The sequence below is a fragment of the Anser brachyrhynchus genome (genome assembly GCF_964034855.1).
Source record: "Anser brachyrhynchus genome assembly, chromosome: 13".
Classification (NCBI taxonomy): domain Eukaryota; kingdom Metazoa; phylum Chordata; class Aves; order Anseriformes; family Anatidae; genus Anser; species Anser brachyrhynchus.
Window position 1 is genome coordinate 2,246,676 of NC_137708.1, and position 20,323 is coordinate 2,266,998.

The following is a 20,323-nucleotide window of genomic DNA, read 5'->3' on the forward strand; positions in this document are numbered from 1 at the left end:
ATGCTACCCTGTCCTTCAACCTGACGTACCCATCTGCACGGCCAGGGAGCCAAAAAATGGAACGTATCAGCGTGAAAAACAGCCCAGCAAAACATAAACTCCGCCGGCTTATTTCGGACACACACACACGCTCGTGCATATGAAGAAAACGGCTATTTCAGATGGATCGAATCTCTAATCCAGTTCACCACATCATTTACACAATCCCTGGCCCAACGTGCCGGGGAGGGTGGGGAGGAGAAGCAAGTAACAAGATCAGGCAATAACAGACGAGCTGCTTCAGGTGGCGTTGCCAGCCAAAAGCAGGTATGTGCAACAGGACCAGCACCAGCTGTATTTTGGCAGGACTGCAACAGGAAAGCAGGAGCTGACAGGCAAATGAGATAAAACCACGGTTCATGCAAACAAGCACAGATAGCGCGACATGAATTGAAACAAAAGGGGGTTACTCATCAAAACAAAACGCAGCCACGCGTGCACTGAAAACCTTACCTTTTGCTGCCCGTAACAGAGACTGCCGCCCAACGCCTAGCAAAGTCTGCACACCTAGGACGCTCTGGGGGATTTCCTTGTCTAAAAGCGGTCCAAGTCTCTCACAGATCCGAAGAAGATAATCCGGAGGGATGTGTGCATTGACAGCCACCTAAACATACAAATGACACAGATGTGTGAAATTCGGTTTGTTCTTGCTTCTGCTGGTATTTTCCTCCCAGTTTGTACTCAAACATTAAAGCTACTTGTTGAAATCAAGTCTAAAATGAAAGCGGTGAAAAAACTCTCCAAATTAATTATACCTAAGATGTCTTTCAAAGTGCCACAGAGCGCTGAAAAAGTCAGACTAGACAATCAAGGTAGTAATAGCCGGTCATAATTTAAGACAACCTTCAATAACAAACAAAAAATCCCCAAAACTCAGCATTCTCAGGGCAGTACTCTGATCTAACAAAGTCTTGCCTGGGGACTTTTCCTGAAGTCTGTTTTACCCTTTAATGCCTTCTTTTCACATGCGGTATGCCTTGCTCAGCTGAAACGCCCTTGCCAGACAGTCACATCCCCGTAAGAAGCACACGCACCACGGCCTGAACACCCTAAACAGTGTCCTTAGAGCGATTCCCGGTCCCCAGTTTTAGCAACTAGGAATAGGTATCTGTAACACCCCCACGTGTCAGCTTCCCGTTTGTCATCCCGGGAAAACATTCGTCCTTTTCCCCTTTAGACAAAGGCTGCTTTCTGCACACAGACAATAGCTTTTCCTGCCAGGCTGTTCAAACGGCAAACAAACCGTGCCCCGTTAACCAGAATGCCCCGCATCTGCCCGACTTCTGCCACTTTTACTAGCTGGCAGCAAAAACTCCGTGTCAGGGCCCACCAAGCTCCTTCAACGCAGGACACAGAGCCACGGCCGTCTCCTTCGCAAGGACCAACAGGAACCCAGCTCTCAGGTACCCGCGAGTGAAGACTGAGAAAAAAGTCTCACTTGAACTATTTATAATTGCTGTACCTGTTGCAGCATTACAAAGGATACGACGATACTAACACAGATTTTTGTTTTCCCAAGGCACAAGCTAATGCCAAGTAATACTAAATACTACCTGATAGGGCCAGAACTGTGTTTATTGTAAAGAAAAAGCAGGCGCGTGCCTGCGCGCACCCCTCTCTCCTACACGACCACTCCGGATGCATCCAGTCGCACGCCAACAGAAGGGAAAGGTTTTCTGCCGGGTTCAGCAAAGCTGCCTGATTCACAAAAGGGTCAGAGCTGGCGGAAAGGAAGGAAGAGGACCACTGCACAGCGCCACCAGCCTGGCCCAGCTATCCTGGTCACCTGCGTCCCCGAGGGAACGCCAGCCCCCAGCACACCGGGGGAACAGCATGCGGCAGGAAGGAGGAATAGGAAACTGCTTCACTGGGGGGCGCTGCCAAAACGCTGCTCACCGAGCCGTGCCATCGCGCAAATGATTGCTGCAGGCCGTTGGGAAATCCCTCGCTCCAGGTGGGCAGCGTCGGTGGTGCTACCGAGGGTGAGTCAGGTGTGTTGGAATGCAGCCACCTGCATCGCAAACACCGAGCCGCCAAGAAGATTTTAACCAAAAAAAGCCGAGCCTTTCCTAATGGCACACGCGAGGCATCGTTTAACTAAACCAAACCGAACTCCTCCAGTCTGAATGGAAACTCTCAGAGCAGCGGGTCGGGCTCTGCCGCGCTGCCTCTCAGTCGCTGCCTGGTAAAGCTCTGCAGGTCCGTAACAATCCACGGGGAAGCTGAGCTCCTCCGAAGCTCCGGGCTTGATGGAAATGGAAGAATCGTACCTCTGCAGGAAAAATAAACCTGATAACTGCACTAACACAGCCCCATTCCATGGATTTCCATGCAGTGAAACGACGGTTGAACACCCTATCCCACGAATGCTGTCTTGCAGTGACCGGTTTCTCCCGCCATTCTAACTTTTTTTCCATAACCATACAGTTCCAAGTTTCCAAAAACCATACAGTTATCTATGTAAACTGTATGGTTTTTCCATAACCATACAGTTCCAGTTTCCAAAACCATACAGTTCCAAAACGGTATCAGCACCTACCCAACCGACCAGCTGGTGACGTTCAGTATGGGAGCATGAGCTGTCTTTAGTCGTAAGGTGCATGATATAACAGCAAGCAAAATGAGATGAAAGGATTACCTGAGCTTCTGTATTCATCTATCACTCTAGGCCATTTCTGAAATACTAGAAATGTCTGAATGGTAAAAAACCACAAAACTTTGTTATCCTGTGCTAGCCTCCCTTCAGTATGTAAGGGGAGGGTCTGAAACAAAGGCAATCCTAAAGAGAAAATCTGCAATTTTCTAAATTCAGAGTATGAAACGCTCTTTTACATCTGTGATAATCAGTAACGTGTTTCTCAGTCAACAACTGTCAATTCGAGCAATGATTCAAGCTCACAAGACAAAAAGAAAAACAGTAACCAATCCAGGAGCAGAGAAAACTTACATTTTACTTTTAGGGTAGAAAGAAACCACCACTAATACGCAATTTCAGAAGGCCCACACCATTCTCTCGGTGTGCTGCAGGGAAACACCTCCCTTTTCGCTCAGGAGCACGCTGGTTTTGAAGCATCGCCACTACCCTGTGCCCAGCGCGAGGTGCCGAATGAAACCTGGCAGCAAACGCCCTGCTGCGGAGACGGGGCACGGCGCTACTCACACGAAAGCACGGGGCGTTCAGCAAGCAGCCCGGCCCAGCTCCCTGCACCGACTCAGAAAGGGAAAGGCACTTCGCCGCACAAAGACCTCGACATTCGGGCAGCTCTTTACAGAGCAGCCAAGAGAGCGAGCACCACCACATCTGCAGGCCTGCCGACACTCCGAGATCAGAGATGGACGCGCCGGGCTCGCCGAGCACGCGGCAGTTGTCTGCGGGCGCCCGGGGGCGATTTGTCTGGGCGACCCAGACGCGAAGCAGCTCAGGCTCCCAGACATCTGGCTGCTCACTGCCCACGCCAGGAAAGTTGGCAAATCCAGCGTGGAGCCAGAGTTCAATCAGCGCGAGGGAGCTGCCGAAGCAGCGAGATTTCAGCGCTCGCTTTTACTGGATTGCAAACTTTTCAGTGGCACGCGCCTCTCAACGTGACCGCTGGCTTTATTAACCAGCCCTACTCATCAGATGAGCCACCTGCCAGCAGAACCATACCTGGATAAAGAAGAAAAGCTGTACGGCTCTTCTCTCCATCATTTACGTGTTTGCACAGAGCAGAGCAGCCCCAGGAAGCGGCCCCTGAGCTGTACGTTCACGCCGCTGCTGCTACCAAGCAGCTTCACGGGCGGGCAGCACGAGCAGTCAGTTCTCCCGGAGATTTTTTTCCATAGTAACTTCCAAATAAAATGCTTAAACTGCAGCCCCGAGCCAAACGAGCAATTCTATTTGCAGGTTCCCGAAAGAACTTGAAACAAATACTCCCCCTTCACCTCTGCATGAGGTAGCCCTAAGTGGGTTTTGAGAATCTTTCCAAAACACGAGGCTGCAAACATATGACCGAGAGAAATGAAGTCTCCCAGATCAGATTCTTGTTAAAAGGACGGAAAAAAGCAAAGCTTAACATCAGTCATAGCCACACCTTGTAGTCCAAACCCCACGAGGCAAAATTAAACGCCGGTAAGGATATTATCACCTCCCCAAATGTATTAGCAACTATCTCCAGAATATTAAAAACTAGTTTAGAAAAAAATTATTAGAAACTGAGAAAAAAATAAGAACCAAACAAGTAATACAAGTCAAAAAACGTGTTAAACAAAGAGCTTTTAAAATAACTCAGAAGAACTGAACAGGCTACGTGAGAGGCAGTCCCATAGACCGGGATAAATTGTACAGAAAACCATGTTCTGTTGCCTTATGATGGGAAAGACGGGTTAAAACCTCAGAGCACAAGAACGCCACAGCACCCTGGGAGCAACTGCACAGGACACAGATCTTACGGACCTAAAAACTTTCAGACTGGGTAAAGTGGATACGCCCTTGTGGAACCAGAAAGCAGATAAGATGCTGCAGTGCCAAGCAGCAGCAAATAAAGCACTGTTACTGAAGTCACGGCAGGGTTAGGGGAAAGTCACGGCCCTAAACCTGCCTGTGCTCCTGCTGTTGGCACCACTACAACGTAATCTCAAAGGCTCCTAAGAAAAGGGTCCTCACTGGCCAGCTAAGAAGACAGGCAAGAGGCTTGTTTGTGGCAGGGCTCAACAAACCAAATCCCCTGGTATTAGCGTTGACAGTTTCTCCTCCTAGGAACATTTGGATAAACAGGAAACAAACAAACAAACCAACCAACAACTCTTTGCGATTTCTACTTGTAGGAAGATGCCCGTCTTCCCAGGGGCTGGCACCGGGTAGCTCTGAAACATCTCTTTTGGGAAGCCCCGCGAAACACTGCCGTGAAGCTGGAGCTACATCCGATGGAAACGCTGCCCGATGGAAGCAACCCCAAGAGCAAGGTGGACCTGCACGGGCTCCTTCGCAGCAGGGCCTCCCTGGGCAGGCAGCTGCGCAGCAGCAGCAGATTCGTAACCTCCGGACAGCCGTCTGACACTCGTCCCGTTTGCCAAAATACCGATCAGTTAGGAATCAACTGACAAACGTATCAAAAAGCAGCAGAGGAGACCAAGAGAGCTGAGCGAGCAGGAAATTCCTCAAGACCTCAAATATGGAATCTCAGCAGAAGGAAGCTCCGACACCGGACTTGCACAAGATGTCAACAACACGCACATACGCACAAATTTAAAAAGCCATTATCCACTCAGCTTCCCTTGAGAGGGTGGCTTGGAACCACCACGCCACCAGCTGACATTTTCCTGAGGTGACAAAACCCTAACATCTCTCTGCTGCTAATGCTGGGATTGGCAATACCTATAAATAACAGCACCTCGGCCTCGTAGCTCGCTTTAAATCGGTGCAGACGGACTAGGCAGAACCTCGAAGCCAAATCCCATAAGCTGTTCCACACCAGCCTCTCACGGATGCAAATGCCCCGCTCAAATACGCTGTCCAACAACAGCTGAATTTCTGCCTGCCCTGAAATCGGGCCTATCTCCAGCACGGAGAACAAAACGGACTTAGACAGAATAGACAGTCCTTCAAAAAGTTCGTGAAAGCCAGACGAGGGTCAGTCGTTTTTATCGGGAATAAACAAAGATAACTTCGAGCAGCAGTCCAGGGGAGACTGTTGTGATAATCTAAGGCAGCTCAGCTCGACTTGTCTGCCCAGCAGCTGGCTACACATTAAACTGCTGTGGTTAATTTAAAATAGGAGTACTAATTGCGTGCAAGTCTGACATACCTCAGACCTTCCTAATGAGGGTGAGGACCCTCCCCTTTACGAGCACGTTTCATGTCCCACGACCACCAGCAGTCGGTAACAAAGTGAAAAGCGCTTCAAGCACGCAGACCTTTGGAGTACACTTGGGCGATTACCTTAACAGGCAGCCACATGTTGCACATAAAAGCACTCCGAGGTGGAAATAAGCAGAAGGAGAAAGGGAACCCAAACGCACAACAAGCTCAGGTTCTCTGCACGCTTTTCCTCGCAGGACACAGTTCTTACTGGTGTATCTTAGCGTTCTTTTGGCTTGCGGTACCTGACATTTAAAGTAAGAGAGCAAGTTCAAATAAAAAAGAAAAAAAATCTCAACAGAGAAATCTCAGTTCTTGACCAAAAGCTTGAGGGATGGAGGAGTAAACATTTCCTAGATAAAAGCCGCCTGGTAGGCGATTTGGTTGTTACATCTTTATCGTTTCCAAAAGCCCTAAGAGCAGTACCAACACCCTCAACAGCAGGAGTATCAGCATATCCCCCCAGAAGTACCAACGCCAGCCTAAACAGCCAAACTGAGAATGGAAAACAAAGCTGAAACGTCAGCAATTAGAACAATAAGTCCTTTGTCAGATTTGCAGGAGCAGAATATCGGGCAAACAAACAAACAAGAAATCCGACTTGTCTGGGTTTGTGAACTCCCATGCAATTATCTCAGGCCCGCCTGCCCAGCACAGTTGCAACACTCGGCAAAGACTGGAACTGAATTTGTTTGCCTGCTTCTAGGTAGTCGAACAGGAGAAATGGGTAGAAAAAAGCTTCATCCCCAAATGCTAGCGTCAGTAATTATATTTTTTGTTCACTGGGTGAGTGAGATCATTAAAACAAAGCTCAGAGTTATTCATTCTTCACAGCCCAGGCCTTGTCCTAAACATTACATCCATACATCTAGCTAGCCCTGAAATCAAGCAGCTCAGGTTAATATACCATCATATGCACTCAAAGGTCCAAATTCCAAATACATCAAGCCCAAAGAAAAGGGAGGAAAAGGCTTTCCTTCAACATCCTTGACAGTAAAAACTTCAGTCTGAGGATTAACAGAAGGAAGCTCGGTTCATCCCACCTAGCATCTACACCAGTCTTGCTGCAAGGACTCACGTAGCGGTCCCGTCCCTTGCCGTAAGTCTTGTTAACAGTTAAACCAAACTAGGAAAGAGGCGGTCAGGAAGGATTATTGTCGGTTAGCTTTAGACAGAAGCAAAAACCTTACACTGAATTTTGATAATGCTGTATACCAAGAAGCAACTTCCCATGAATCCCAAGCCCCACCTCACACCCGTGCGTTCCCTGTTTCCGAAATTTTACAGAGCAGTACGTGGCTGCAGCGACGACACCTCGCACGCCAGAAGAGCTCCGAGGGCTTCCCTAGCCACGCCCCAAGGAACAGGAGGAAAAAAACGCAGACGCAACGCAACTGATGAAGCAAAAACCGGCGTGCCTGAACGCAGACCTCCTGCTGCCGCTGCCGGCAGCCCGCACAGGCACCGGGTGCAGGCAGCCGCTAAGGCTGACACAGCCCGCGTGTCGCTGGGCCTCGGGTTCTCTAGGAGAAACGTACGGCGTTGAGCAGGTGTTGGACGCGGTACTTACGCCCTTGCCGTTTGCTCACGGAGCGCTGGCGTTACCCGCACGAGGGACGCTGAGGCACCGCGTTCGCCCCCGGTGTTCTCGGCGTGCTTTGGGAAGGGGCCGCAGGCGGTGCAAGGGGCTCATCTCCAGCCTGCGCCCGAGCGGCTCTAACATCGCTGAAGGGGGACAACGGCCCCCGAGCAGGCTGCGGGGCAGCGCCAGCACCTCTCGCACCAGGACCCGCAGCCTGCGGGCGGGAGAGGCCGGGAGCAGACCCCCAGCTCCCCGGTGAGGCGATGCCGGGCCGGGCCGGGCACGGCTCCGCCGGGCTTTTCACACGTTTTGGGCTTTTTCTCCACATTTTCCACGCAGGCCGCGACCACGGGCCTGGCACCGGCGGCTGTGCCCGGGCCGGGCCCCGCAGTGCCCGCAGGGCCCGGCTGGAGGCGGCACCCCCGGGGCACCCCCGGCCCCCCCCGGCCCTGCCCGGCCCAGCCCGGCTCGGCCGCAGCCCCGCGCCGCCGGCCCGGCCTCACCCCCCCCAACCAGTTCCTCCGCGGCCCCGCAACCAATCAGCCGCCTCGTTACATCGCCGCCAGCCGCGCTCCGGCTTGTAAGGCGCGGCGCCATTCGCCGGGCAGGGCTCCGGTACGTGCCCTCAGATAACCCGCCCGGCCCCACAATAGCGCAGCGCGGGCAGCCCCGGCCCCGGTTCCCCCCCCCCAAGTGCCCCCCGATACCCCCCGTTACCCCCCCCATACACTCGCACACGCCCGCCCCGGCCCCGTTCCCCGCCGTGCCCCCGGCCCGGTGAAGCCGCGGCCCCGTGAGGCGCAGAGCAGCGGGGCAGGGGGGTCCTGGTGAGGGAGGGGGGCGCGGAGCCGGTACCGGGGGGGGGGAGTTTAGGGGGGGTTTAGAGGCTGTGGGCTCACCAGGTCCTCGAAGCTCCGCCGGTGCTCCTTGCCCTGCCAGTCCAGGCGCCGGGGAATCAGCTGCGGGGTGAGACGGGGAGGGACGGGGGCGGCGGTCAGACCCCTCCGGGGGGGGGGGGGCCAGCTCCGAGCCCCCCCCCCTCCCCGGCCCGGGCGGCCCCCCAAGGCCCGGCCCCGCCGGCCGTGACCCCCCCCGCAACCCCCCTCCCCAGCACGGGCACCGTGCCGCCCGCCGGGCCCCCGCGGCCGGGCTGCCCCGGGCTGTGCCGTGCCGGGCTGTGCCGTGCCGGGGCAGCGCAGCCCCCGGCTGCCCCTTACCTGGTGCTCCTCCAGCTCCTCCACCAGCACCTGCGGAGACACGCAGCGGCACACAAAGGGCGTGAGGCCGGCACCCGCAACGCCGCGGCTCCCCCCCGGCCCGCCCGCCGCCCTCCTGCCCCGTCCCGTCCCGTCCCGTCCCGTCCCCGCCCGGCCCGGCCGCCCCGCCGCAGCCGCGCTCACCTGGGCGGATTTCTTGCAGGGCCCGGACTGCAGGAACCTGGCGATCAGGTAGTAAAGCTCTGCGGGGGGGGGTGGGGGGGTAGGGAGGAAAAGGGGACGCGGTTACAAAGCGGCCGGGCGACCGCCGAGCCCCCGCCGCCAGCGCTACCCACCGGCTTCCAGCTGCGTCGGGGCGGCCGCTGCCGCCATCCTCCGACGGAGGAGGCCCTGGGGGTGGTGGTGGTGGTGGTGGTGGTGGTGGAGGGGGGGGGCAGGGGCGGCGGGTGGCGCCCCGCGGAGTCGCCGCTCCTACAGCGGCCGAGCCCCCGCGGCCGAGCCCCGGTGCGTGTTGGAGCCGCTCGCCCCGCCGCGGCTCCCCGCCGGCTTCATGGCATCGCCGCCGGCCCCGCGGCTCTCCCGGCCCGCAGCGGGCAGCGCCGAGCGGCCTGCAGGGCGCCCCGCCCGCCGCACGGGGGAGCTGCCGGGAACCTCCCGCAGCCGGGGAGCGCCGCGCCGGAAGGGCCGGGCAGGGCCGGGCCGGGCCCGGGGAGGGAGCGGGGCGAGGCCGGGGCCCGCTGGGGGAGGCCCGGGCAAGGCCTGGTTCCGCCCCGCCGCCCTGGGGCCTCCCCGCCGGGCCTAGGCCGCGCCCCGGGGCCTCCCCGCACGGGCCCGGCCCGGAACGAGAGCCCCCGGGCAGCCGGGGTGCGCCTCGGGGTGTCGGTGCGAGGCAGCGGGGGGCTGCGGCTGGCAGGGAGCAGGCCCCAGCCCCCCAGCACCGCGGGCTGCCCTTTGGGAAGCCCCGGCTGCAGCAGCAAGGGCCGAGGGGGCGTTGTGCTGGGTGCGCAGCGCGGGGTGACGCGCCACAACTAAAGCAAATAACCTTCCCCAGTTAGGCTCAGTAAGTCTTTTTCTCTGAAGTTGTTTTTCTCCGTTGCATCCACCATAAACGCAAGTATGCTCAAGACAGAACGTTGGAGGACAGGGCCCCCCCCCCCACAAGTGCTCCTGCGCACCTGGCACAAACCAAAGGGGAGCGCCTCCAACAAACGCAAAGGTGCTCGAGACAAATCGATGCGTTGTGGGTGCGCAGGAATTGCCCTTCTGTGCCCGACTGGAACATGAATAGGAACTGCTAGCCATCGGGACGTGGCACCCGCTGTTATCAGGGCGTCATCGCCTCAGCACGCAAAGTCAGGGATAAACACCCAGAGGACGCAGCCCTGCCAAGGTTACGGGACGTGGGGTGGCTTTAGGAGCCAAATCACAGTTGTTTCCTCCCACTGTCTGGGAAATAAAGACGTGGCTGGTGTGGCACGTGCTCTCTCCAAAGAAAAAAAAGGTGCAATGTTGATCCCTGTAGATATTCCTAAGGGAAACAAGTCACTTTTCCATGGGAAGCATCCTGTCAAAACTTCAGAAATCTGTTCCACTTCAGAGATAAACTGCTAAAACACTAAGTGAAAGGACAGTGTTCCTTAGTGTCAAATTGTTTTTTGCTGCCATAAAGACCTGGCATTCAACAGTTTCCTGAGCCTTGGCAGTGTAACAATCATTGTCATAACTGAAAAAATAAATAAAAAAGACAACTCATCTTCATGCTTTGAATACCAAGAGCTGAATCATAGCAAATCAATGCAGTTGAAACATTAAGAATAAATTCATTTTTGCATATATTTATAGCCTATGTGCATGACTAGGCTTTCTGTGAAGTGCTGTTTCAGAGTTCTTCCTGCTATTACCGCGAGGACGCAGTCCTTCCTGCTGGCAGCCTGCTCAGGATGTTTCAAGGCACCAGACCAAGTGCCAGGAGCCCTCTCGAGAACGAGTCAGGTGTTTGACATTCAGCTGCTCTGCGTAATTCGCCTGCACCTTAATACGGGTGTGGAAATTGCAGCAGGAGCTCAGATTAACTGGATGATGCATAGACCTTGTTTTCTTCATCCTCTGAAGTTCTCAAGTTGCTAATGAGAGTTTAAATAGCCAGAAAAAGGAAAAAGAAAGAAAGAAAAGAAAGAGAGAGAGAGAACGAAAGAGAGAGGTAAAAAAAGCCTCCCTGCTTATCATCGTAGCTCTTGGAATGTTTTTTAAAGGCAGATTCATGATTGTCACTTACAGAGATGTGAGGTTCCACCTCACCAAGCTGCAAACCTCAGTTCTGGGGGCTTTTTGGTAGTAACAACTCTTCCAGCGTTCCACGGGAGGCTTTGAAGCGTGCCCTGCAGTTCCTGTGAGAGTTACAGTGTAAAGCAGCAGTTCTGGAAACAGTGCCAGGGAGGAAAAGAACCCTCGGATGTTCCGTATCTGTAGAGGTAATGTTTCTCCCTCCTATCTGATGATTGCAAGCTCATCTTGCTTTGTGTGCCAGGAACGCAAAGGAAAAACACAGAAAATGTAGTGCAATGTGCCCTGAAAGTACATTTCAGTCTTTCTGAGCTAAATGTCGTTCTACATCAAGAGGAAACGCAGCACCATGAATACTCTATAGCACCCCGTCCTAGTGTGTTCCAGTGGTAACAGTTACCTAGGGTATTTCTTTATGAACGTGGCGCGTTTCTTTGGCACCTTACTGAGCCTCTCTCCTCGCAATTTGCTGTTATTTAAGCTCGGAGGCAGCAGCAAATAAAGCCGTACCACCACAACAGGCCCGATTATTCTCTTAGGGCCGTCTAAAGCCAATGGGAACTTCTACAGTAAATAAAACGGGCTCTCAAATTGAAAGCCTGTGATAGAAAATATTCCCGAAGTAAGCTTGTCTGTCCCTTGCGTCCTTCCCACACTTCAGACCAGAAGTCTCGCTGTTGGCCGAGGCGCTTTTACACCCGGGACTCCGAGGTGCTCCGTGGTGCAAGTGCTGCGCTTCGTGCATCAACAGGAAGGGCGCACGTTAGTAATCCCGCAGCTATGCGGTAGGTGTTCGTTGCCGGGTGCGGGTGCGCAGCCCAGCGGCCTGCATTCAGGTCAAGTCCCAACAGCGCGTTAGTCATGCCCGCAGCAGCCGTTGTGCAACCCCAGGCTCCTTCGCAGCGATTCCGGCTGTGCTTTCCGGCTCTGCAGTGACCTCCATCCTCACTGCCGGTCCTGTGGCGCCACAGCTTCATGGTGTTAACATTCTCCCAGTTGCTCTCTTATTCCCTAGGGTTGCTGTGAGCTCTGTGGCAGGTAACTCTTCCCGCTTCTCCTGGGTTCTTCCCTCCAGGAGTCACCTTTCTGGTGAGCAGTGCCCAGCTCCGAGCGTAGCCTTCGTTCCCTGGGAGCTCCACTTCCACAGCACGCTGCAGATCTCCGTGACTCATCTCTTTCTGGAGCCACCGCGTCCAAGAGGCAGCGTGCTGGGGAGTGATAGTAAATCTCCTCCTGAAAGCCAGATTTTATGCTAGTGCTTATTCGTGTTTCTCCAGAGCAGAATGCTGTTACGTGAATGCCAACAGCAGCGCTGAGGGCTGGGGAGGAGCATACCGACGCGGTGCTCTTGCAGGTGTACCACAGGGGTATCCAAAACCAGAGATGCTTTAGGGAAGAAGCAGGATTGTAACAATTTCTTTCCGTGCTTCCTCTTTTATTTATTTATTTATTTATTACTTATTTACTTTATTTATTCATTTTCCTGGAAAAAAAATAAAAAGGAAAGCCATTGAAGGATTTTGAGAGTGGAAACCTTTGGATAAACCCTCAGTTCAGACGCTGACCCACAGAGTAAAAGCAGTCCTGCGCTGCCGTGGCCAAACTTGTCAAACATTGCAGGGCTAGCTGCCTCTCTCCCATGCCTCCTGGCAAGACAGGGCGTAGATTATCACAAACTGATATCTGTGGAAAGCCTGAAGGATGGACAACAAGTGCTGGATGTGTACTGGGAGAGTATCATGGAGACTCTCACTGTGAAAGAGATTGTGCTGAGGTTCAAGGTGCGGGTCATAAGTTAATTTGGTTTAGGAGATTTTCATTTCATGCGTGCAGATGCCTGTTTCATACTTCCACAGCCTCACTTAGCTCTGCCTTTCTGCCTTCTTACTGACATTTCTTGTTACTAGTGAGGACCCTGGTTCCCCAGCATAGCATCTCTCTATATGCATGTCACTCCACGTAAAGGTTACAGATTCAAGATGTTTATGCCTTTTGATTAATGTACCCTTCTTTACCAGAAACGAGACATCTCCCTTTATTTTCCAACACTCTCCATTAAATGAGTTTGCAGCACAGTCGGCTCACAGTGCTTCGCTGGGCTGTTTCACGGAATTACGGAATAATTTAGGTTGGAGGAGACCTCGAAGGTCATCCACTCGCCCTCCTGCGCAGAGCAGCTCTGATCCTATCGGCTGCTCGGGGCCTTGCCCAAGGAGGGAGGATTGCACAACCTGCCCGGGCAACCCAGCCAGTTCCAGTCCCAGTCTTTGGCCACCCTCACGCCACAAAATCATTTCCTTATCTGAATTTCCCATGCTCCAGCTTGGCTCTGTTGCCTCTCGTCTTAACGCTGTAGTTGTGAGCAAATGCAAGTAAACAGAGTTTAGCTCTCTTTAATTTAACCACTAAATTATCTTCCCCTTGGTCGGCTTGTAGCACCGAGTGAGTGAGTCTTTCTTTTATTTATCGTTATCCTTTCCTGATGAGTCAAAGCCAGCCTGCTGCTTTATAGCCTCAACAGGGTGTAAAAACGTACCTGATGCAGTTTTGCCCGAACCGGACAGAAATGCAGCGCGGCTGCAGATCAGAGAGGGCAGCTGAGATTAGAGTCACGCAGGTGTGCTGGATCCTACCCGGACTGAACCCGTCCTCTTCAGCAAACGTGGATGGGGATGCGTGCCTCTGAACCCGTTTGGATTTAAGGGCTGCAGGAAGTTAAACATTTGGGGCTTTTTTTGAGTATTTTTTGCCCAACTTTTTGGTATGCGTTCTGTTCCTCTAGGGCCTTTCATGTGCAGCCAGGTGGGACACAAGGACGCTAATTGTTCCAGAGATGAAATCCGAGGTTTTCTGTAACCGATAGGAAAATAAGTGCTGGTTAGAAGCAATTTAAGAGTCGGCGCTTTGAACTCCGCAGGGGTAACGACATACAGGCGTTGAAAAGTCAAGGCTTACTTTAAGACGATCTCCAAATGCAATAACCTCAAAATTAAATTTTGGTGTCATAGCTTGTTTATTCTAAGGAAATACAGGGTGCAAAATAATTATGAAAATAGGCACATTTGCTTGAGCGCAGAGGTGCTGTGTGCCACTCACCACCCTGTCTTGCTGGAGAAAACCTCCGAATTTCCACACCTTCGTACACTTTTTCGCCCGACTACAGCAGTTAAATAATACCTAAATACCTGTTAGATATTATATAAGATCTGCTCTAGGAGGGTTTTTTTTTTTTCTATTTTTAAATATTCCGGTTTTTGCATCATCCCGGCGTGCCCTCTAGATGGTGCTCCGCACCAAGAGGCGCCCCAGCACCATCCCAGGGGAAGGGCTGTGGAGGAGCAGCCAGGAGGACGCTCCTTTGTTTCTAAATTCTGCCTTACAACAGTTCCTCCGAGTTCACGGCTTACTCGTTCCTCGTGGTGTAAATGTGCTGGTTCTTCCGCTCGCCAGTCTCGAATCCCCTTCGCCAGACCCCAAAATGCCACCTTGCCTGGAGGGGGGTCTCCCCCGTCGCCCCGCGAGCGATGCGCAGCGCAGATTTCTTACGGCAGCCATTAGCTGGCGTTGGCTGCTGATCTGCGGGGCGGTGTGGACACCCCTGCTGCCGTTGGGGTGGCTTTGCTTTGCGTAGCTCCCCGAGAAATTCGCCCTCTCTGAATGTTACGTAAACGCTGCTGCCTTTATTTTACGTACAAAGAAATGTGAAATTGCGAATACGGATGGAGCGCGTGTGAAAATGGGCGACAGCCGCCCGTGGAGCTCCGTGCTCCGTGAACGGAAGGGCAGGTAAATAACGCCAGCACCCCGGTCAGATCTGCACCACTGGAGCTCGACCTCAAACCCCAAAGTGCCTGGAAGTCGGCAAGTTTTCTTAGCAGGAAAATTACTAATAGTTGCAAGCGACAACGTAGCTTTCGTCACCGCTGTTATTGCAATTGCAGTTGTCTACAGCCGTGTCTAAGGGCCCGATTCTGACCCTCTTTGGCCAGGAGCTCGGCTTTGACTCGATGCCCGTGGTGCCCAGCGCTCCAGCTGCTCAGCGCCGTCCTTCTCATGCAAATGGCTACTGCCCTGCTCGCTTCTGGGGGCGAGCGCTGCACAAAGGGCTCTCCCCCAGAAATGCTGCCCCGCGTTTCCTGCCTAACTCACCAAATCCAAATCCCGCTGGATATTTTTTAAAGAATTCTTTTTTTCTTTTTTTTTTTTCAGGGCCTGATCCTGCATTTTCGGCTTTTCCTGCAAGCGCCGAGGAGCGGAGGCACTCCATAGCTTTGCAGTCTGGGCACACGGCGTCTGCCTGCGGCTGGGGATTCATCACGGCTGTCCCCGCGTAGCTGGGTATGCAAATGGCACTGTCACTCCGTCAGCCAGGCAGATAACTTACATAGAATGATGCCTCCATGTACCCCGTCCCCTTTCTCTGCTAAGTTGTCAGGATGTTTGTGTTTTAATTCTGTTTCTCAGTTTTACAGAAGTAACAGGTATTTTTGTGAAGGGGTCAACAAAGTTCGTAAGAGTTTTTAAAAGCGCTGGGGTTTTCTATTGAAAAAAAAGAAGTATAAAGTCTTCGAATTGTTTTTTGTCTATTTATTGATAGCCATAAGGTGTAAATATTGCAAATAAGCTCATTAATACCTTTATAATAGAGTCTTATAACAAATAGAAATTAAATATAAATTACCGCATGAGGTGACGAATTAGAAAACTGTCTTTTACAAGTTTGCCCACAGGAGTCCAAGTTTATAAAAAAAATTCAGTCACCAATAAAACTAATGCTGCAGTCTGATGAGGAGGAAAATGAAATGGGTTCTGTGAGTCACTGAATAGCACCAACACGATGAAACCCAAACCAAATTAAATATTTGGGGGTGCAGAGGAAGGAAGGCAAGGGGTGTACCTGCACCCCTAACCACTCGCCATCAGCCACGTGTGAATAAACCAGAGAGGACCCACGGCACCCTCTGTCCTGGCTGCGTGTCAGCGGGGTCCAGTGCAGGTGCCCAGGGTAAGCTCCCAAACTGGGTTGTGCCTGGCTTTGGGAAGTGCTTCCTTGGGGTGCTTCAGCTCTGTACCCCCTAACTTCCTTCAGCGCCTCCTGGAGTCTGTGCGGCCAGGAGCAGCCGTTCCCCCTTCACCGTGCTGTTCAGGCACCTGGACCACATTCCCTTTCAGGCTGCTCCTCCAAATAAGAAAGTCCTACCCTATTTAACCCCACCCCATAAGGCAGCTCTCACAAAGCACTGCTCCCTCCCGTTGTCTTTCCCCACCTTTTCTAGTGCCGTTGAGGCCATTTGGAGATGAGAGGTCCGAAGCCGCACCAAGTGTCGAGGCGGGTACGCCACAGGGCCGTATGCTGGCACAACAACGCTTGTTTTTATTTGTTCTCCATTTCCTCCCTAATAATTCTTTATGGTCTGTTTGCCTTTGACTGCCTCAGAGCGCTGTGCATAGCGCTATGAAAATGTCAGCGCAGCGATGCCAAGATCTCCTCACTGAGTTGTGTTAGGTCAGAGCCCATTTCTGCATCTTTGTAGTTAAGGCTCCCACCCTCCCATTGGCATTATTTTGCATTTATCACAGCTCAGTTTCATTTCTCCTTCTATTCCCTGAATATCAAGCCTGATCTAGACGATGGGCTGCAAACCAGAGTTAAACGGCCAGATCTAAATCTGTATTTGAGTGCTTCTCTAGAGCTCTTGGTAAGTGCTATTCCATACTGGAATTTTGCTGCCCTTGATTTTATTTATTCGGCTTAAAGCCTTGTCTACAGATCTTCAGTTTGAGGCATTTTCTCCATCTTACCCCTTGTAAAGAAAGGCTTTGACATGGAAACCGCCATCAATTCCTCTGCAGAAAACAGCGACCTACGTGTTTCACTTAGATCTTCAACTCCCATCGTTTAGTGGATGTATACGTTCTCCAACAGCCTTCCAGCTTCTGATCTTTGGTAACATTTTTTTTTTTTGCCTTAAACAATTAGGGCTTTAGATACAGCTTGCTAGAATCTCTGTTTTCTCTGCCGTATCCATCTGAAGATGACTCACAGTTACGGGAGCTCCCTTAAAGCTTTTCTTGATAGAAAAGAATAATTTAATTTAATCTCTGGTAAAGTGTTATTCAACACCTGCAAGTACTTACCCTTTTGGCTGTTCCCTTTCCTCTCCTCTACACCAGTAAAGAAAGCTTTTCTTTCGGGTTTATGAAGTCCATGAGTTTCTAGATGGAAACTAACATGGGGAACCAGCGTATGTGAGGTGAAGATGCAAAAGACAAATGGGAGCCTTACAGACAGAATTCCAGACACCAGTCTTTATTTCACAAGGTGTTGTGTTCTTACTGCTGGATAATAATAAGCATAGAAGACAATTGCACAGACTGTATAGGCAAAAAAAAAACCCACAAACATCTTTTTATTCTCCACATTCCTGGGCAGTTCCTTAAGCCTAAAGGAGTCCTGCCATGTTCCTGCTGAGGGTCTCCTCTGCTCTCTGGGATGTCTCCGTGGACACCCTGCTTTCTTCTGTTCCTCTGGCAGTCCGGCAGCTCTTTCAGACCTTGACCTCTCCTACGAATCCTCCTTCCCGCTTGGCTTTGGTGCTGCTGCGTATCAGCTGTACCAGCCACTCCCCTTGTATTTGCGCTGCGTGTCTCTGCTGCAGGCCTTCCTGAGATGCTTCCAGGATGGCCAAGGAACATTCACCCACGTACCCCCAAAAGGGGCATTGAGAAATCCCATGGGTGGCAGTGCCAGCCTCCTGGTGGGGGTTTATTCACTAATCCCTGAACGCAGCTGGATCAAATGTCAGGCCGGAGCGAACATCAGAGTGCTGGGAGCTGAGCAAAGGAATTTAGGCAGAACAGAGGCTCGTGAGATGCTTTGAGAAAGTCTGGTCTTGTGTTTCGTACCAACACTCCCTCCCTGTCGGGAGAGGAAAGCAACAGGAGAAAAGCCTCAGCTGGAACTTTCGCCTTGCAGCGGTTTCACCCAGTCTGTCCCGAGAGCAAACAGCCTGAGATGCAGTCATGGTGTGGGAGCTACGGGGACCCATCCTGCTGCATCCGCGCCATCCCGGTGGGGACGCAGGAGCTGGGGAAGGAGAACCCTTCCCAGCCAGGGAACTTTCCTTGTGCCCCTCAGCCCCCGCCTCACCGCGGCCGTCCAGCTCCAAATGAGGTTTTTGGCAGAGCGAGGAAAGCTCCTGTTTAAGGTTTGATGTTCCTTTTAAGGTTTAGTATTCCTTTTGGCAATTTGTACACAGACCCCAAGCTACCTCCTCCATGAATCGCTGCCGCGGCCCCGAGATCCACAGAGCCACATCTGGGGCGACAGAGTTTGTTGGATTTGACAATGTGAATGTAATGAATAGGCTGCTTAGCACTGCAAGCCATTTCCCTCCGATGGCTGCGAAATAAATGATGGGACATTTTCCAGTGCAGCGCTGCAACCACCCAAAATACCATCATAAAATTCACAGGCACAAAATAGAGTGACTGCATTAAGCAAGGCTTAGGGGGATTATCGAATTAAATTGGTTGCCCCCTCCACCCTTCCCCCCGTCAAAGATATTAGGAATCCAAATACAAAACAGAGCGTTAAGACAACACAATGGGCTTTGCCAAAACCTATAAAAGCAGAGAAACTCATTGTTAAGGCCGTCGCTTTCTTCCAGACTGCTATTGTGTTTGGGCACAGCGTTTCGCTTCATACGGTTTTCAGTCGGGGAACTGGAGAGCTGCGCGTGGGTAATCTGCCGAACCGCAGCAGCAGCAGCAGCAGCGCCTCTAACGCCACCGTCATGGCTCTGCCGGCGTAATTCCCCCCGCAGAAAGGAAATGTCACCTAACTGCGGGCGCTCAGGGCCATTACCTCGACACCTCCGCCACCAAATCGCGCCGCCCGACCCGGGCACCCGTTGTTTGCTTGCCCGCTCTTCCTGCCTGCGCAGCTTTTCCCGGGAGAGCGGCGTCGCCAGCATCCCGCTCGTTTCAGTGAGAGTTTGTGCAACGGCAGCGCTGCAGTCAGGCAGCTTTAATCTCCGCTGGGCTTAGCCAGATGCCTGCATCTCGGGAAGGCTTGCATGGGTCTCGGGTCTCCTACGTGCACACAGCCTTGACGTGTTAATCTCAACGTGGTTTGTTCAAAATTTAAAACAAACAAACAAAAAAGCAAACAAACAAACAAAAAAAAATGATTTTCTTGACCAGCTTTTGGCTGTGCAGTGGAACCGCTGCCCAGGCAGGCAGACACATGCGTGGTACGGCACCCATGTAAGAGGTTTTAAGCTTGTACGTGGCACGCTGTGCCTGCTTTAATTAAAAGAACTATAGCAAAAAAAAAAAAAAAAAGCATTTTGGATTTAGCTTTAAATATTTTAATATCTTAATGATGCGACTAGTTTAAATATTTAATATGTAAATATTTAGAATTAAATATTAATTTCCAGGACATTCACAGAACACGTTTCACCCAATGACCACAGGACTGTTTCCGTACCAGGGAATCCCTTTTCCCTGTGCATTTCTTAACAGTATTACACACCGTCCCCTCTAAAAGGAGTCCTGAAGTATTTAAAGTCTTCGTTTTAGGGCAGTTCTTCTAATGAGAAAATAAATTCATTAGGCCTGGGAGCCACGGAGTAAAGAAATGGGACACCTGTGTGGCCACAAATAGGATTTGTGTCGATTTCAAGCTCTTTGGGGCAAACGCGGGTTTTGTTACTGGACGCGTGCTGGCTGCACGGCGCACCGGAGCCTGGAGGGAGACGGAGCACAACCGCAACACGACCAGATAAGCGTCGTTAATAAGTGTTAATTAGTAAAGCCGCTGGGTTTTCTTCGACCTTGCGCTGTCTCACAGCCTGAGCAAAGCCTGGGCAGGCAGGGGAAGAGCCGAGCGGAGGAGCCGCTTTCAGGCTGCGTTTTGCCCCCTCCCCAGCCCCCTCGCCCCCGTGGCTCTCCCCTTGTCCGTTTGTCCGTCCGGCCGTGCCGTGTCGCAGGGCTTTAGCAGAGGCGGGCGATGCTCCGTCGTGCACATCCGAGCCGAAGTCCCAGGGCGTTTGGCAGCGCCCTGTAGGGCAGCTCTCCAAGGGATGGGGCTCGGGATCCTGACTGCTTGTGACAAGCGTGGCCTAGAAGAAACCAAAACTGTGGCGTTTCAAAAACCTGAATAATATTGCCATGGCAACAAAGTAACTCACCTTAAAATCAGATGTGCATTGGAAAGCAGCCCTACATCCTCAGGGAGCAGGAAGGAAGAGCCCGTCCTCTTCATTTCAGCCGCCCAAACTCTTGACCTATTAAGGAAATCAATTTCTCTCTGAGACAAAATATAAACCAAACCCAACCAAATCTCCATCACTGAAAGAA

The 20,323-nt window shown here is 52.3% G+C and overlaps 1 protein-coding gene and 2 long non-coding RNA genes across 6 annotated transcripts in view; 1 reads left to right on the top strand and 2 right to left on the bottom strand.

Moving 5' to 3' along the window:
- BRWD3 (bromodomain and WD repeat domain containing 3) overlaps positions 1-9,328 on the bottom strand; it is a 55,224-nt gene extending 45,896 nt beyond the window's left edge. The window contains exons 1-5 of one of the 3 annotated variants that reach the window (XM_080554327.1): positions 9,010-9,328; positions 8,858-8,916; positions 8,675-8,704; positions 8,357-8,416; positions 493-643 (exon numbers count right to left, since the gene is read on the bottom strand). In XM_080554327.1, the coding sequence (XP_080410453.1) occupies positions 493-643; positions 8,357-8,416; positions 8,675-8,704; positions 8,858-8,916; positions 9,010-9,046 (337 nt within the window). In that variant the 5' untranslated portion in view covers positions 9,047-9,328. Of the gene's footprint in view, positions 1-492; positions 644-7,445; positions 7,913-8,356; positions 8,417-8,674; positions 8,705-8,857; positions 8,917-9,009 lie in introns of those variants that run through there. The other 2 variants (XM_080554326.1, XM_080554328.1) reach the window with 2 other exon arrangements.
- Positions 8,714-19,303, top strand: LOC308177322. Its single transcript, XR_013939012.1, has 2 exons — positions 8,714-8,905; positions 15,167-19,303. It is a non-coding gene; the product is annotated as an uncharacterized lncRNA (long non-coding RNA).
- On the bottom strand, positions 10,656-14,504 carry LOC308177323. 2 transcript variants are annotated; one of them, XR_013939013.1, is made up of 3 exons: positions 14,365-14,504; positions 13,494-13,807; positions 10,656-12,440 (listed from the first exon to the last, which is right to left on the bottom strand). It is a non-coding gene; the product is annotated as an uncharacterized lncRNA (long non-coding RNA). The 2 variants fall into 2 exon arrangements; XR_013939014.1 differs by having other exon boundaries at positions 10,656-13,807.
- Positions 19,304-20,323: the final 1,020 nt, after the last annotated feature.